Source organism: Anolis sagrei, chromosome Y (assembly GCF_037176765.1).
Source record: "Anolis sagrei isolate rAnoSag1 chromosome Y, rAnoSag1.mat, whole genome shotgun sequence".
Classification (NCBI taxonomy): Eukaryota; Metazoa; Chordata; class Lepidosauria; order Squamata; family Dactyloidae; genus Anolis; species Anolis sagrei.
Window position 1 is genome coordinate 44,146,130 of NC_090035.1, and position 18,251 is coordinate 44,164,380.

At 45.6% G+C, this 18,251-nt stretch overlaps 1 protein-coding gene across 1 annotated transcript; it reads left to right on the plus strand.

Moving 5' to 3' along the window:
• The first annotated feature begins 2,757 nt into the window (after positions 1-2,757).
• Positions 2,758-16,977, plus strand: LOC137095608 (small glutamine-rich tetratricopeptide repeat-containing protein alpha-like). The gene is made up of 5 exons (XM_067462382.1): positions 2,758-2,898; positions 13,398-13,460; positions 14,886-14,923; positions 15,393-15,491; positions 16,819-16,977. The coding sequence occupies exons 1-5, from the start codon at positions 2,758-2,760 to the stop codon at positions 16,931-16,933; spliced, it is 456 nt and encodes a 151-aa protein (XP_067318483.1). The 3' UTR covers positions 16,934-16,977.
• Positions 16,978-18,251: the final 1,274 nt, after the last annotated feature.

The following is an 18,251-nucleotide window of genomic DNA, read 5'->3' on the forward strand; positions in this document are numbered from 1 at the left end:
AATCAATGAAAAATTATATATGGGGCATGGACAAATTTTGGTCCTCCAGGTATTTTGGACTTTCTACTGGCTGTTTGGAATTGTGGGAGTTAAGTCCAAAACACATATAGGGCCGAAGTTGGCCCATCCGCCTTCCCGCTTACTTTGCGTAGTGGTTTGAGCTGCCCCTGGTTGGACTGGATGCCCTCCCATTTCTAATGTATACCATCCCACCTGGTCCTCTTTCTAACAGAAAGGGGCCAGACTGGATGGCCCTTGGGGGTCCCTTTCCAACTCTAATATATGCCCAGGGGCAGCTCAACCCATTACGCAAAGTAAGCATTTGCAGTATAGTTGATTTTGCCCAGGGGCGCTTTTGAGGCACTCTTGGGGGAAAATAGACCTTGACATATGCGAGTTGTAGTTTCTGGGATGTATAGTTCACCTACAATCAAAGAGTATTCTGAACCCTGCCAATGATGGAATTGAACCAAATATGGCACACAGAACTCTCACGACGAACAGAAAATATATATCACTGATTGGTTGGGGGGGGGGGGGGGGGGCAAAATACTGTTTGCTTACCGTTGAAAATTACCTAGGGCCGGTTCAGAATGCTCTTTGACTGTAGGTGAACTATAAATCCCAGCAACTACAACTCCCAAATGTCAAGGTCTATTTCCCCTAAACTCCACCAGTGTTCACAGTTGGACATATTGAATATTTCTACCAAGTGTGGCCCAGATCTATCATTGTTTGAGTCCACAGTGCTCTCTGGATGTAGGTGAACTACAACTCCCAAACTCAAGGTCAGTGCCCACCACACCCAGTATTTTCTGTTGGTCAAGGGAGTTCTGTGTGCCGAGTTTAGTTCAATTCCATTATTGATGGAGTTCAGAATGCTCTTTGATTGTAGGCGAACTATAAACCCCACCGAGCCCTTGATGGAGTACTTCCTCATTCTTACACACACTGGTGGAAAGTTTTATGCCGTCATAAATTAGTTAAATTAGCCTCTCCGCGTAAAGCGGTACCTAAATTTCATACTTGACAGATGCAACAGTCTTTCGGGCTGCATAGATCAACAGCAAGCTAGACTATTGGGAGCTCACTCTGACCCAGGGTGGCTTCGAACTCATGACTTCTTGGTCAGTAGTCATTTAATACAGCTGGCCACTAACTAGCTGCACCACAGCCTGGTCCAAGTGTCAGACGCCTGCTAGAGAGGGCGTTTGACAGATGCAGGGGCGACTCAACCCATTACGCAAAGTAAGCCTTTGCAGTAGAGTTGATGTTGCCCAGGGGCGCTCTTGAGGCGCTTTTGGGGGAAAATAGACCTTGACATATGTGAGTTGTAGTTACTGCGATGTACAGAAATGCAATGATACAAAATGGGGGATGCCTCGCTCCAGAGCGGTACGTGTGAAAAAGATCTTGGAATCCTCATGGACAACAAGTTAAACATGAGCCGACAATGTGATGTGGTGGCAAAAAAAGCCAATGGGATTTTGGCCTGCATCAAGAGGAGCATAGTGTCTAGATCTAGGGAAGTAATGCTACCCCTCTATTCTGCTTTGGTTAGACCACACCTGGAATATTGTGTCCAATTCTGGGCACCACAATTCAAAAGAGATATTGACAAGCTGGAATGTGTCCAGAGGAGGGCAACCAAAATGATCAAAGGTCTGGAGAACAAGCCCTATGAAGAGCGGCTTAAGGAGCTGGGCATGTTTAGCCTGAAGAAGAGAAGGCTGAAAGGAGATATGATAGCCATGTATAAATACGTGAGAGGAAGCCACAGGGAGGAGGGAGCAAGCTTGTTTTCTGCTTCCTTGGAGACTAGGACGCAATGGAACAATGGCTTCAAACTACAAGAGAGGAGATTCCATCTGAACATGAGGAAGAACTGCCTGACTGTGAGAGCCGTTCAGCAGTGGAACTCTCTGCCCTGGAGTGTGGTGGAGGCTCCTTCTTTGGAGGCTTTGAAACAGAGGCTGGATGGCCATCTGTCAGGGGTGATTTGAATGCAATGTTCCTGCTTCTTGGCAGAATGGGGTTGGACTGGATGGCCCATGAGGTCTCTTCCAACTCTTTGATTCTATGATTCCATGATTCTGTTCGCTGTGGGTGTTCTGTGTGCCACATATGGTTCAATTCTATCCAGGGGCGAGAGAGAGAGAGAGAGAGACAGACGGAGGTGGAGATGCCCACCTTTCCTGAAGGTAGGCGCAAAAACAAAGGAGGGAGCAGAGGTGGGAGATACCTCCAGCCGGAGGGGCTCACTCTCTCTCTGTCTCTCTCTCTCTTGGTCCCAATGGCTGAAGAGAAAGTCAGGAGAAGTGGAGACTTTTGGTGTGCACGCTGGGGTCTTCAGACATGTCTCCGGACCCAAAGCGGGCCAGACACAGTGGCTCCGCCCCTTGGCCCACCCGCGTATTGAGGAGAACAGAGGAGGCGGGTGGAGCACCGGGGTATCGGGAAAGGGAGCCGGTGATGGGGAAGGGATCGAACGTGGAGAATGAGTGAGCGCCGGCTCTGCTCGTGCACCCGGTAGTCGGGTGGAGCAGGAACGAGAGGGGCGAGGCAGGGCTCAAGGGCCCGGCCCCTTTGGGAAGAGGATCACCCGGCAGTGAGGCAAGAAAGCCAAGGCTCCACCTGGACTGCTAGAGCTGTTGTGAGCTGAGGGGGCGATCCTCAAGTGGCGGTCAAGGGGCATTTACAGAGGCGCCTTTGCGCCCCTGGCAAAAAAAAGTGTTCTGCGACTGCTTACTTCGCGTAATGGATGAGCCGCCTATGCCTAAGAGCGAGATCCCTGACGACTCGGTGGCTCACTGTGAAGCATTTGCTCGTTTCTTTGCAGATAAAGTTGTGTTGATCCAGTCTGACTTTGACGCCATGTTAACAGCGGTCTCTGAGGATGTAACACGAACACCTGCTTGCCTGGTTTTATTGTATTCATTTCAATTGGTTCAGCTTGAGGATGTGGACAGGATCCTTGGAGAAGTGAGACCTACCACATGCATCCTAGATCCCTGCCCATCCTGGCTGATAAAGGAAGCCAGAAGGGATTGGCAGAGTGGGTAAAGGTGGTGGTTAATGCCTCCTTACAGGAAGGAAAGTTTCCAGAGAGCTTAAAACAAGCTGTTATAAAACCGCTGTTGAAAAAGCCATCACTGGACCCCACTCGATTCGACAACTATCGGCCAGTCTCCAATCTCCCCTTTTTGGGCAAAGTCGTGGAACGTGTGGTGACAACACAACTCCAGGGATATCTGGTAGACACTGATTATCTAGATCTGGCACAGTCTGGCTTTAGGCTGGGACATAGAACTGAGACAGCCTTGGTCGCCTTGGTAGATGATCTTCGCCGGGAACTTGACAGGGGGAGAGTGTCCCTGTTAGTTCTGCTGGACCTCTCAGCGGCCTTCAATACCGTTGACCACGGTATCCTTCTGGGACACCTCGAGGATATGGGACTTGGGGGTACTGCCTTGCAATGGCTCCGGTCCTTTCTTGAGCGACAGTCCCAGAAAGTGTTACTGGGTGACTCCTGTTTGGCCCCTCAACCATTGTCGTGTGGGGTCCCACAGGGATCAATTCTGTCCCCGATGTTGTTTAACATCTACATGAAGCCGCTGGGAGAGATCATCCGGAGTTTCAGACTAAGATGTTATCTCTATGCAGATGATGTCCAAATCTGTTACTCCTTCCCACCTGTTACCAAGGAGGCTGTCCAGATCTTGAACCGGTGCTTGGCTGCTGTGTCGGACTGGATGAGAGCTAACAAATTGAAATTGAATCCAGACAAGACAGAGGTCCTACTGGTCAGTTGTAAGACCAAACAGGGCATAGGGTTACAACCTGTCTTAGACGGGGTTACACTCCCCCTGAAAACGCAGGTTCGCAGCTTGGGAGTGATCCTGAACTCATCACTGAGCCTGGAACCCCAGGTCTCAGCAGTGGCTGGGAGAGCTTTGGTACAATTAAAACTTGTGCGCCAGCTGAACCCGTACCTTGGGAAGTCAGATCTGGCCACGGTGGTCCACGCTCTTGTTACATCCCGAATAGATTACTGCAACACGCTCTACGTGGGGTTGTCTTTGAAGACTGTTCGGAAACTTCAATTAGTCCAACGGGCGGCGGCCAGATTACTCACCGGAGCGTCATACAGGGAGCATACCACCCCCCTGCTATGTCAGCTCCACTGGCTGCCGATCCAGTTCCGAGCACAATTCAAAGTGCTGGTTTTGACCTACAAAACCCTTTATGGCTCCGGCCCAGCGTACCTGTCCGAACGTATCTCCTTCTACGTCCCACCTCGGAGTTTAAGATCTGTTGGGGAGGCCCTGCTCTCGGCCCCACCTTTATCACAAGCGAGACTGGTGGGGACGAGGGACAGGGCCTTCTCGGTGTGGCCCCTCGCCTGTGGAATGCACTCCTGGGGGAGATTAGGTCATCAACATCCCTCCTTGCTTTAAGAAGGAAGCTAAAAACCTGGATGTGGGACCAGGCCTTCGGATAAGCTGGCAGATGGACAAAGGCAACCAATGACGATCAGAGTAGGAAAGGATAATGACGATGCTAGATGGATTACGGACTATGAATTGGCGAACATTGACCACAAGATGATTTTATTGCTGCTAGTATATTGTTTGACTGTTTTAATTAGTTATAATTGTTGGCACTATATGGTAAATTCGTGTATTGTATATTGTACTGTATTTTATGAATTGTTAGGCATTGAATTGTGCCTTTTTGTAAGCCGCCCTGAGTCCCCCCTAGGGGGTTGAGAAGGGCGGGGTAGAAGCACTCCAAATAAATAAATAAATAAATAAATAGCTCAGTAAGTGGAAAAGGAGGGTCAACAAAAACAATATGGTCTCAACAATAACTTTATTATTTATTTGTACCCTGCCCTATCTCCCCATGGGGACTTAGGGTGGCTTCCAACATAATAACAAATAAACATTCAATACAAACAGAAAACCATAAAAAATAAAAACAAAAGGCAATACTAAACATTGTACAATAAGTTAAAATAAACAGTTGCATTAATTATTATCATTAAAAGTAATTACCAACAGAGGTAAAGTGTCATATCAGTTCCCTTTCACCTTCTCTCAGGCTTCTCCTATTGATGCAGCCTAAAATTGACGCATTGGCCTTTTCAGCTGCAGTATCACACTGCTCATGGTCAACTAAGACTCCTTTCATAGAATCCTAGAGTTGGAAGGGACTACTAAAGGCCATCTAGTCCAACTCCCTTAATTCTGCCTTCATGGAGGGAAAACACAATCAAAGCACTCCTGCCACATGGCCACCCAGCCTCAGTAATCATCATCATCATCATTATCATCATCATCATCAATATAAATAAAAATGTAATGTTTGTTTGTGATACCATCAGAACTCAAAAACCACTGGGGGAATTGACACCAAATTTGGACACAAGACACCTAACAGTCCAATTTATGTCATCCACTCAAAAAAACAGCAAAAAACCCCACCTGGAAATGGACTTTTAAACCCCCCAAAATAGTACACATGCGCAAAAAGACTGCCCTGGCTTCACTCCCTCCAGCGCGAGGGAAAAGCGCGAGGGAAAAGCGCGTGGCCACACACAACCGTCACAATGGCAAGGGAAGCAAAAAGGAAGGAGGAGGCCACATTCTCTCAGGTGGAGGAGACAGAGAGAGAGAGAGGCAAGGAATCCAGTCAGGGAGGCAAGCAGTGCCCTGGCATGGCTGGCTCTCTACAGCCGTCGCTGTGGAGAAGGGGTGGCCCAGCCACGCCTCCCAAGGGGGCAAGTCCACAGCAGCAACTGCAGAGAGGAACCCCCAGCATACGCAGCCAGAGAAAAGCCGTATGTACAGACTTTGGGATTGGAGTCCCTTCCCCTTCTGTTTTCCCTCTGCCTTGGCCTGACTTTCTCCCCTCCCTTCTTTTAATGTTTTGACCTATCTCTTTCCCTCCCCCCAACTAAACACTCATCCCTCAGGCAGAGATGCAAAGGGAAGGGGAAAAAACTCCCGAGCCAGGGCCGAAAAGAAGCCCCCAACACATCTGCATCCTCCCAAGCAAAGTGGGAAACGGACTCACCCGAAGTCCTGGCCTGCCTTGCTTCCTCCCTCCCTCCCTCTTCCCCTCCTTTTCTTCCTTCTGTTTGGGCAGATGCCCACAAGGCCTGCTTGGAAAACTCTGGAACCCAATCTGCCATCTGCTCTGGGTTTTAGTCAAAACTTTACAGGAGCCATTCCAGACTGAACTCAGCCTTCCTCCTTCTTCCCCTTGAAGAAAGAAAGAATAGAACAAGTGTCTGGACTAAATTCCAGGAAAGATCCCCCCCCCTCTTTCTTTCTGCCTGGAGACCCCATTGGTCCACCAAGGAGTTTACAGTGCATTCTTTCCCAATACACACACACATATACATACATATGTACACACATAAATTCATTAATACACACATACACATACATAAAACACACACACACACATGCATATACACATACATATACATTTACACATGCACACAGAAATATATATATACACACACACACATATATATATATACACAAGCACGCGCGCGCACACACACACATATATAGACACATATATAGACACATATACACACACATATATACACTAATACATATACACATATATGCACACACAAAATACATACACAGACTGGGCCATAGCAATGCATGGCAGGGGACAGCTAATAATAATAATAATAATAATAATAATAATAATAATAATAAGAGTTTATTATTATCATTATAATTATCATCAGCTGTGAAAAATGAAAAACCAGAAAAAACAGCTACAAATGCATTCTGGAGAGATCTGTGGGAAACATAAAAAAGGTTACAACAAAAAAGCTGAGTCGATAAAAGACTGAAAATAAGTTTTCAGAGAACAAAATGAGAACCTTGTAAATAACAGAAATTATCACTGAAAGAATGAAGAAAATCAAGAACCTGGCAATGATCAACTGCACTCAAAAATGGCCAAACAATTCAATGAGATGCTGCAACCGGAAACATCAGCAAATGGATAACAACTGGGAAGACATATTTGATACAGAAAGATCCAGTAAAAGGGATAATACCAGAAAACTACAGACCAATAACATGTCTGCTTACAATGTTCAAACTGCTGACAGGCATAATAGCAGATCAAATCCAGGATTACTTGGAGGAAAATAACATCTTGCCAGTAGACCAAAAATCCAATTAAAGAAGAAGTAGGGACATGAAAGATCAGCTTTTAATTGACAAAATGATACTGGAGAATGGCAAAAGTCTCAAAACAAACCTTTATACAACTTGGATTGATTATAAAAAAAAAGAATTTGACTCACTGCCACATTGTTGGATTATCAAATGTCTAAATGTCATTGGGGGTTTTGAAAATATTAGTTCACTGAAAATGCAATGAAATAATGGAAAACTGCATTGTTTGTGGGCAACGAAAGCTATGGAACTGTTAATATCAAGATTTTAGATTTTAGTGTTAGATTTTAGTTTGTTCTTGTAAGCCGCTCCGAGCCTTAGGAGAGTGGCGGCATATAAGTTTGAAATATAAATAAATAAATAATTGATGAATTTTCCAAGGCGACTCACTGTCACCACTGCTGTTCATCATTGCAATGATCCCACCATCAGTGATTCTACAGAAAACAAACCTAGGCTACCAAACAGCAAGAAATTCTCCCAAAATGTCCCACTTACTGTACATGGATGATCTAAAGCTTTACGGAAAATCAGAAACTGAAATCTAGGCACTGACCAACACTGTCAGAATCTTCAGCACTGACATCAGTATGGAGTTCAGCATAGAAAAATGTCCCACAGTGGCATTAAAGAAAGCAAGGGCAAACCATAAAATGCAATCAGCCTGAAGCCTATAAATATCTGGGCATACTACAGTTGGACAATATCAAGCATGGGCATGTGAAAAATGTGGTCAGCAAGGAATATATCCAAAGAGTCAGAAAGGTTTTGAAGAGCAAATTAAAAGGCGGAAATATGATCAAGGCTCTCAACACCTGGGCCATCCCCGTCATTAGATACACTGCTGGGATTGTGAACTGGAGACAGGCAAAGCTGGGTGATCTGGACAGAAAAACAAGAATACTGATTACAACCCACTTACTCATTACACCCGCGTAGTGATGTCGACAGACTTTACCTGCTGAGAAAATTAGGAGTCAGAGGACTTCTGCAAGTGAAACAAACAGCAGAAGAAGAGAAACATGCACTGGCCGATTATGGTAAAGGCCGTCAAGAACATTGAGGGAAGTCAAGAGTAGTAAAATGCTTAAAGTGCACTCAGCCTATATTTGAGGGGGGTGCCTGGCTTGAGAGCAGTATGTGTGAAAAAGATCTTGGAGTCCTCATGGACAACAAGTTAAACATGAGCCAAGAATGTGATGTGGCGGCAAAAAAAGCCAAAGGGATTTTGGCTTGCATTAATAGGAACATAGTGTCTAGATCTAGGGAAGTCATGCTACTCCTCTATTCTGCTTTGGTTAGACCATACCTGGAATATTGTGTCCAATTCTGGGCACCACAATTCAAGAGAGATATTGACAAGCTGGAATGTGTCCAGAGGAGAGCGATTAAAATGATAAAGGGTCAAGAGAACAAGCCCTATGAGGAGCGGCTTAAGGAGCTGGGCATGTTTAGCTTGAAGAAGAGAAGGCTGAAAGGACATATGATAGCCAGTCCGACACAGCAGCCAAGCTGCTCATCCAGTCCGACACAGTCTCATCCAGTCTCATCCAGTCCGACACAGCAGCCAAGCACCGGTTCAAGGCCTGGGCAGCCTCCTTGGTGACAGGTGAGAAGGAGTGACAGATTTGGACATCATCTGCATAGAGATAACACCTGATTCCGAAACTCCGAATGATCTCCCCCAGCGGCTTCATGTAGATGTTAAATAACATCAGGGACAGAATTGAGTCCTGTTGGACTCCACACAACAGCGGTTGTGGGGCCAAACAGGTGTCACCCAGTAACACTTTCTGGGATCGTCCCTCAAGGAAGGATCGGAGCCACTGCAGAGCAGTGCCTCTGAGCCCCATGTCCATGAGGTGCCCCAGAAGGATACCGTGATCGACGGTATCGAAGGCTGCTGAGAGGTCCCTCAGAACTAACAGGGACACACTCCCCCTGTCAAGCTCCCTGCGAAGATCATCTACCAAAGCGACCAAGGCTGTTTCCGTTCCATGTCCCGGCCTAAAGACAGACTGTGCCGGATCTAGATAATCAGTGTCTACCAGAAACCCCTGGAGTTGTGCTGCCACCACATGTTCCATGACTTTGCTCAAGTAGGGGAGATTGGAAACTGGCCAATAGTTGTCAAATTGAGTGGGATCCAGTGACGGTTTCTTCAACAGCGGTTTTATAACAGCTTGTTTTAAACTCGCTGGAAATTTTCCTTCCTGTAAGGAGGCATTAGCCATCACCTTCACCCACTCTGCCAAACCCCCTCTGGCTTCTTTTATCAGCCAGGATGGGCAGGGGTCTAGGATGCATGTGGTGGGTCGCACCTCTCCAAGGATCCTGTCCACATCCTCAAGCTGAACCAATTGAAACGAATCCAACAAAACTGGACAAGCAGATGTTCCCGTTACATCCCCAGAGACTGCTGTTAAAATGACGTCAAAGCCTGACCGAATCCGCTCAATTTTATCTGTGACGAATCGAGCAAATGCTTCACAGCGGGCCACCAAGTTATCCGAGGTCTCGCATTTTGGCGGATTTAGCAGGCCCCTGACAACTCGGAAAAGCTCAGCTGGACGATTCTTCGCGGATGCAATATTGGCTGTAATAGATGTTTTTTGGGCTGCTGCTATTTCCACACCGTAGGACCTTAAAAAGGCATTCAGGTGTGTTTGGGCTGGATTGGTGGGGTTCTGGCGCCACACACACTCTAGCCTCCTCTTCTTTCGCTTCATCGCTGCCAGCTCCTCAGTAAACCAAGAGGCTGGTTTAGCTCGGTTACTCGAGAGGGAACGTTCCGGAGCGTTTGTGTCAATTGCCCTGGTCAACTCACTGTCCCAGCGAGAGACCAGAGCATCGACAGAGTCGCCTGCCAAGGAGGTGGAAAAATCCCCAAGAGCCGTCAGAAAACCATTTGGATCCATAAGTCTCCTGGGGCGGACCATTCAAATGGGTCCACCACCCCTGCGGAGGTTAGAAGGCACAGTTAGTCTAAATCTGATCAGGTGGTGATCGGTCCATGGCAATGGAGCGATGGTCAGCTCCTCCACTCCGTCACCCTCATCCCATCCCTGCGCAAAAACCAGATCCAAAGTGTGCCCGGCACTATGGGTGGGACCAGATATTAGTTGGGACAGGCCCATGGTTGCCATGGCGGCCATGAAGTCCTGAGCCGCACCCGAGAGAGTGGCCTTGGCATGGACATTGAAATCTCCCAGGACCAAAAGCCGTTGGGAGCTCAAAGCCATGTCCGAGACCACTCCCGCTAGCTCAGGTAGGGAGACTGTAGTGCAGCGGGGTGGTCGGTACACTAACAGAATCCCTATCCTGTCCCGGTCACCTATCCTAAAGCCGGCACATTCAAATGAAGATGTTTGTGGGATGGGATGCCTGATCAGAGGGATAAACTCCTTATAGACCACTGCAACTCCTCCTCCCCACCCTTCAAGCCTTGGTTGGTGCTGAACAGAGTAGCCTGGTGGACAGAGTTGGGAGAGATTAACCCCTCCCCCTTCGTCCAACCAGGTCTCTGTTATACAAGCCAAGTCAGTATGTTCTTCTTGAATTAGATCTTTAATAATAGGAGTTTTTTCATTTACCGACCTGGCATTGAACAGCACCACCTTTAACCTGGAGGGACCACCATCCTGGCACCTCAGTTGTATCTTGTCAGGAGGATGTTTTGAAGCTGCCAATCTGTCTTTACTAGTTTCGGGCCGAATTGTGGTTTCCATTTTTGGAATTGCCAATGTTCTGTTATAAAGTTTTGGCCGGATTTGACTTTTCCTTGGGTTGTTAGCATCTTTGGAGGTTGCCAATCTATTATTATGAATTTTGGGCCGGAATAAATAATTTGCTCTCCCTTTCCCGTATTTCCCTCTGCCCGTCACCACCCCTATGGCGGCGCCCCCACCCATGGACCCACTCCCCCCGGGGATGTACCCTCCATTTCCATCTATTGTTGTTCCATATGTTAGTGCTTGATGATAAGTGTAGTCACATATAATTGGGTCTTGATGTTCCCACCCCTTGAAATTACCTGCTCCTTCCAGTGTAGTAAAGAAGGTAAAGTGCACTAGTATCGATAGCAGCAGGATTGGTGTCAATGGTAACATAGGATTAGGGTATTGGTAAACAACAATATCTGTGACTAGTTCCAAAGTGACAGTGCAAGACTCTGAACAGTTGTTTAAAGTGCAACACAATTAATCACTCAATCAGTTGATCATGGATCTGGAATTTGGGACCGGTTTGCTACTGGCAAGAGTTCTGGCAGACTAGGGATCTGAAAAGTGCTTAGTGTAAAGTGGTTTAGTGCTATGATAGTTCTAAAGTGCTATGTTAGTGCCTTCTGGACTAAATCCGCAATCGACCTTCAATCTGGACAGTCAGTTCAAACAATAGGAGCCCAGCACTCTGAGTCCGTGGAGAACAAGCCGGCCCCCATTGGTCGGGTCCCTAGTTCTTCTTGGCCGTCCTCAGAAGGAGATGACCCAGTTCACGGGAAGATGGTAGCCCGGGTAGCGAAGACAGCAATTATTTAACACTAGTTACCAGCACAGATTCTAAACTGCGTTGAGTGGTGTTACTTGCACAGCTTGGGTTGAACCATAGAGGGCAGTATAGAGTGATTAGCTGACTAATTCTCTGGAAAGGACAGTAAACGCTGAGTCATGGACGGGCAGAGCTTCCTGTCTACTATTTAGGCCTCAGATGTCCGTCCCAATCAACATATCCCAGAACAACACACAACACACACGTAAAATCAGAAAAATAAAAATAAAATAAGAATTAAAAAAAATATATAAAATATATAAAATAAAACAAAAATATAAGAATAAAATAATAAATCAAGATGACAAAGGACCACAACAGCAGCAATCCAAGGGAGGGTCATCCTCTTCCCCTCAGTGGCACTGGTGGTTTCCTTCGCTAGTGTTGGCTCCTCTCTCTCCTCCCCCTCTCCGGCACGGCAGGTGAGCAGCTCTGGCAGATCCAGAGCAGTAACAGCAGCAATGCTGGGGCCCAAAAGCAGCAATAGAGGCCCAAGCCGGCTGCTGTGACAGAGTCGGCCTGCGAGGCGGCAGTGGCGGTGGCGGGGCCCTCTCCTCCGGTAGCGCTCGTCGTGGCGGCAATGGCGAGGTCCGCTCTTCGACCGGGCGACCCGGGTCTAGTCACGTCCCAAGCCGCTGTGTGAGATGGCACATCAGCATGGCGGCCCGAGGTGGTAGCGGCAGCGGCGGCAGCAACGATGGCAAGGCTGCTGCGGCCCGCCTTTCTACCCTTCAGCCTAGCTGGCTACAATACTTCACAGCGGGGATAGTCATTCTTTTTCCCACAAATTTTCTCCCCAGCTTTCTCACGTAATCGCTCTTACTGGTGGTGCCTATTTTCTGCTCTAATCTGTAAATGAAGGCTTTTGTTGATCTCCGTAGCACCAGGTGTTTTTCCCTGGGAGCATTCCGTATCACATAGCTCTTTGCTTAACTCCTTATCTAATGTTGCAGTTTCTGACTCCTCTGGCTGACCTTAAAGCCTTGCACTTTCTGAGTCAGGTTTCTCCCAGAGAGAAGCATCTTTACCCTGACTTGAATCTCCAGCACATTGTGCCCCAGGAAACCCCCCAGGAAATCTCACAATCCTCTCTAAATCATCAGTGAGCCTATCAGTCTCAGGCTGCACTACAACACTATCTATGAAATTATCTATGAAATTATCATCATCATCATTATTATCTATGCAATTCTGTGAAATTATTATCTATGAAACTATTATTATTACCATGCCTCCACAGAGACTGTATTACTTTCTCTAAGTCGGCCTCCCTTAGTTAGAAGGGGTTTGGTTCTTTATTGTGCAGTTTACAGGAGGAAGCCATAGGAAGCTCTTTCCTTTTCAGACTCATAGTCCCACAGCCAGATCCAGCAGCTTCCTTGGAGCCAAAGCCATTGGAAAAGGGGGTTGAGAGGAGCAAGGAAGCCAGGCACATCGCACGTTGAGAAGTTTGCCAACGTGCGATGTTGGTGCCCCAGTGAAAGTGGAGGGGGAAAGAAGGATGTTTTATATGTATTTTATTTTATATGTATTTATTTATTGAGGCAGTGTTTCTCCTGCCTTTTCCCATTGAGGGAAAACAGCCTTTATGAAACACACGCAGTACAAACGCTTGTGTTGCTCCCTCCTTTGCAGACAGGGAGCTCCAGGGGCTTCGACTTGGCCGGCCTCCTCAACAACCCCAGCTTCATCAACATGGTGAGTGAATGAGTGAGTGGCTTCACTCACCGACCAATTGGATAAAACAGAGACAGTGAAACTACCCTATTGGCTTGAGTCTAAGGCTTCCCCTTTGGGGACTCAGTGGCCTCTCCAAGATTGGGGTGTGCATTAGATTTGCAGAATATAGCAATCTGAGTGCTGAGCCAAAGCACAAAAGGGGAAGGTGTATATCCCACCTTCTTTCTCCCAAAGGAGACTCAAAGCGGCTATGTATTATTATATTATAACATATTATTATATTGGGTTGTTGTAGGTTTTTTCAGGCTATATGGCCATGATCTAGCGGCATTCTTTCCTGACGTTTCGCCTGCCTCTATGGCAAGCATCTTCAGAGGTAGTGAGGTCTGTTGGAACTAGTTCCAATTATATGGCGTCTAGACCAGTGGTTCTCAACCTTCCTAATGCCACGACCCCTTAATATAGTGGCTCTCAACCCTAATGACCCCTTAATACAATCCCTCATGTTGTGGTGACCTCCAACCATAATATTGTTTTGTTGCTACTTCATAACAGTCATTTTAGTACTGTTATAAATCATATTGTAAATATCTGATATGCAGTATGCATTTTCATTCACTGGACCAATCTGGGCACAAATACCCAATACACCCAAATGTGAATTCTAGTGGGGTTGGGGGAAGATTGATTTTGTAATTTGGGAGTTGTAGTTGCTGGGATTTATAGTTTACCTATAATCAAAGAGCATTCTGAACTGCACCAGCGATGGATTTGAACCAAACTTGGCTCCCATGACCAATGGAAAACACTGAAAGGGTTTGATGGGCATTGACCTTGAGTTTGGGAGTTGTAGTTCACCTATATCCAGAGAGCACTGTGGACATGCAATGGTGGATCTGGACCAAACTTGGCATGAATACTTAATATGCCCAAATGTGAACACTGGTGGAGTCTGCGGAAAATAGATCTTGACATTTGGGAGTTGTAGTTGCTGGGATTTATAGTTCACTACAATCAAAGAACATTCTGAACTCCACCAGCGATAGAATTGGCTCAAACTTCTCACATGGAATCCCCATGACCATCAGAAAATACTGGGTTTTCTTATGGTCTTTGGTGACCCCTCTGTCACCCCCTCGCGACCCCCTCAGGGGTCCCGACCCCCAGGTTGACAAACATTGCTCTAGACCATGGCCATATAGCCCGAAAAAACCTACAACAACCCAGTGATTCCGGCCATGAAAGCCTTCAACAATATTTTAGTATATTACATATTTGTTGTTGTTGTTATATACCTTTTGTCCTGCTTTATCTCTCCAAAAGAGATGCAAAGCAATTTGGCATAAAAGCATCAGCATACAATTAAAATATATTATTATTATTATTATTATTATTATTATTATTATTATTACCCCGCTTCCCTCCCTCATTTTAATTCAACAGGCAGCAAACCTGGTGAACAGCCCACAGTTGCAGCAATTGTAAGTATGAAAAACTTTGTCTGGGAAAGGGGTCTGTCTCCCTTTCTGGGCAATCGGTCTGCCTCTCCTTCGGAATCCCATGCATCCTATGATAGGTGGTGATACATGTAGAAGGGATCCCCAAAGGCCATCCAGCCCAGCCTTGTTCTGAAGTAGGAGTTGTTTGTAATTCGGATTTCTGTAAATCAGGGATGACCTGTGTATATGTGTATGTGTGTGCATGTATATATGAGATAGATAGTATCCTAGATGTGGAAGGGTACCCCGAAGGCCATCCAGTCCAGCCCCATTCTTAACTAGGAGTCATGTGTGTAACTCAGGGATGTGCTCTCTCTGTGTGTTATTGTGTATGAGATAGAGTATCTTGGATTGGGCAGGGGTCCCCAAAGGCCATCAGCCCAGCCTCTATGTTTACCTGGGAGTGGTTTGCAAGCCAGGCGTCCCTCCCTCCCTCTGTCTCTGCTTACAGGATGTCGGGGGTGATTTCGGAAGGCCAAGCCACCAGGGCTTCCGACTTCTCATCCTCTTCAGCCCTCGGAGCCTCCGACCTTGCCAGCCTCATCCAAGCGTAAGTCACATCTGCCATTGAAGTTGCAGAATCATATCAACACATACCTAGTACCCACCAGAAGTGCTTAGAAACCCAGTTACTATTTATTTACCGTGTCATCAGCAACCAGACATTTGTATTACATTTTTAACAAAAACAAACAAACAGACAGACAAAACGCAGAATTTGCAAGCTTGGTAGTTGATTAAATGTCCTTTGACCAGTAGCTGGCCACTTGGAGTGCCTCTGGTGTTGCTGCAAGGAGGTCCTCCATTGTGCATGTAGCAGGGCTCAGGTTGCATTGCAGCAGGTGGTCAGTGGTTTGCTCTTCTCCACACTCGCATGTCATGGATTCCACTTTGTAGCCCCATTTCTTAAGATTAGCTCTGCATCTCGTGGTGCCAGGGTGCAGTCTGTTCAGCGCCTTCCAAGTCGCCCAGTTTTTTGTGTGCCAAGGGGGGAGTCTCTCATTTGGTATCAGCCATTGATTGAGGTTCTGGGTTTGAGCCTGCCACTTTTGGACTCTCGCTTGCTGGGGTGTTCCAGCGAGTGTCTCTGTAGAAAGCTATTTCTTGATTTAAGTCGTTGACGTGCTGGCTTATACCCAAACAACAAATGGGCTGGAGACGTCACTGCCTTGGTCCTTTCACTATTGGTTGCTACTTCCCGGCGGATATCAGGTGGTGCGATACTGGCTAGACAGTGTAATTTCTCCAGTGGTGTAGGGCGCAGACACCCTGTGATAAGGCAGCATGTCTCATTAAGAGCCACATCCACTGTTTTAGTGTGGTGAGATGTGTTCTACACCGGGCATGCATACTCAGCAGCAAAGTAGTATAGCACAAGGGCAGATGTCTTCACTGTGTCTGGTTGTGATCCCCAGGTTGTGCCAGTCAGCTTTCGTATGATATTATTTCTAGCACCCACTTTTTGCTTGATGTTCAGGCAGTGCTTCTTGTAGTACAGTTACTGAATTTTAACTAAATGATAACTGAGATTTACAAAATTAAACCCAAAAAGTAAGGAGTCAGTTTTGATTCTAAAATACTTGATGTGGGCCTGGCAAATGCATCAGAAATTACTCCTAACTTACAAAACTTCCAAGATTTTCAACTTCCAATTTTTTTGCACATGCCTAGGAATAACAATAACAATCTATCCTCCATGATCTGGAGAGCCCCAGCCAGGTTTGGGTGTCAGCTGGGCTGGTCAAGGGCTGGAAGGAGCAGAAGAGAAGGCTTTCTTGACTCGACCCGGATTGGGATGTTATACACAATCTTGCAGCACCAATCCAATTGCCTGCAGTTATAACTGGTTCTTTTGGGTGGTTTCCTTCCTTCCGCAGAGGCCAACAGTTTGCACAGCAGATGCAGCAGCAGAACCCGGAGCTCATCAAGCAGCTGTGGAGCCAAATCCGGAGCCGGACCCCCAGCGCCAGCAACGAGGAGCAGCAGGAATGAGGGGAGGAAATGGAAGGAAGGTAGGAAGAAAAGAAGGAAGAAGGAAGGAGAGAAAAAGGGAAGCCAGAGGTGAGTCCCCGCATATTGTTATTAATATTTTAAATAAAAAATTCTATATCTTAAATAAAAAATTCTTTGATGTTTTTGCAAATATTCATATTAATATTTTATGAACATTTAAACAAATGTTTTTGAGAATATTTTTGAATTTTTAAAGAATATTTTTGTGAATAGTTTTTGAATTTTTAAGAATATATTCTGTGAATTTTTAAAGACCATTTTTAGGAATATTTTTCTACCATTTTTACAAATATTTATTCAAGTATTGTTGTGATAATTTTGTGAATATTTTTGTGATTATCTTTTGTGAATATTTTTACAAATGTATTTGTGAATATTTTTTACGAATTTATTTCTGTGAACACATATACATATGCATACCAAAGGAGAGGGGGATATGGAGATGATGATGGAGAGGATGGAGATTATTTTCAGCCATCATCATAATCATAATAATATTATATTTATTTTATTATATTATTAATTTTAATACATTATTATATTATAATAGTATTATATTAATTTTAATATATTATATTAAAATATTTTATTATTTTATTATCTTACAATTATATTTTATTATTTTATTATTTTATTTTTTATAATATATTATTATTTTACTTTATTATGATTATTATTTATTAGTATAACACTATTATTATATTATAATATATTTTTATATTATTATATTTTTAATTTTATTCTTAGAATTATATTTTATTATTTTATTCTCTTGATCTGCCTCATTATGGCCTGGTCACAGTACAGAGACAGCTTTGTCGCCATGGTGGGTGACCTCCGAAGGGAGCTCGGCAGGGAGAGGGTGTCCTTGTTGCTTCTCTTGGATCTCAGCAGATTTTGATACCATCAACCATGGTCTCCTTCTTGGTCGGCTCTCTGGAATGGGTCTTGGGGCCATTGCTCTGCACTAGCTCCCCTCTTTCTTGGAGGATTGTTCCCAGTTGGTGAAGTAGTGGGACACCTGCTCAGATCACTGGCCATTGACCTGTGGGGTCCTGCAAGTTTCCATTCTCTTCCCCATGCTTTTCAACATCTACATGAAACCGCTGGACGAGGTCATCTGGAGTTTTGGAGTTTGGTGCCTTCTGTATGCAGATGACGTCCAACTCTACTACTCCTTTCCACCGAACTCCAAGGAAGCCTCCTGGACCCTGAACCAGTGCCGGACAACTGTGATGGACTGGATGAGGGCTAACAAGTTGAAGCTTAATCCACATAAGACAGAGGTCCTTCTGGT

Bases quoted from the DNA above. Each gene is read 5' to 3' on its own strand.
- LOC137095608 (XM_067462382.1), top strand. From the start codon at position 2,758: ATGGATGAGCCGCCTATGCCTAAGAGCGAGATCCCTGACGACTCGGTG. The intron at 2,899-13,397 runs GTAACACGAACA...CCTCCTTTGCAG, and splicing joins TAACAGCGGTCTCTGAGGAT to ACAGGGAGCTCCAGGGGCTT. The intron at 13,461-14,885 runs GTGAGTGAATGA...TTAATTCAACAG, and splicing joins ACCCCAGCTTCATCAACATG to GCAGCAAACCTGGTGAACAG.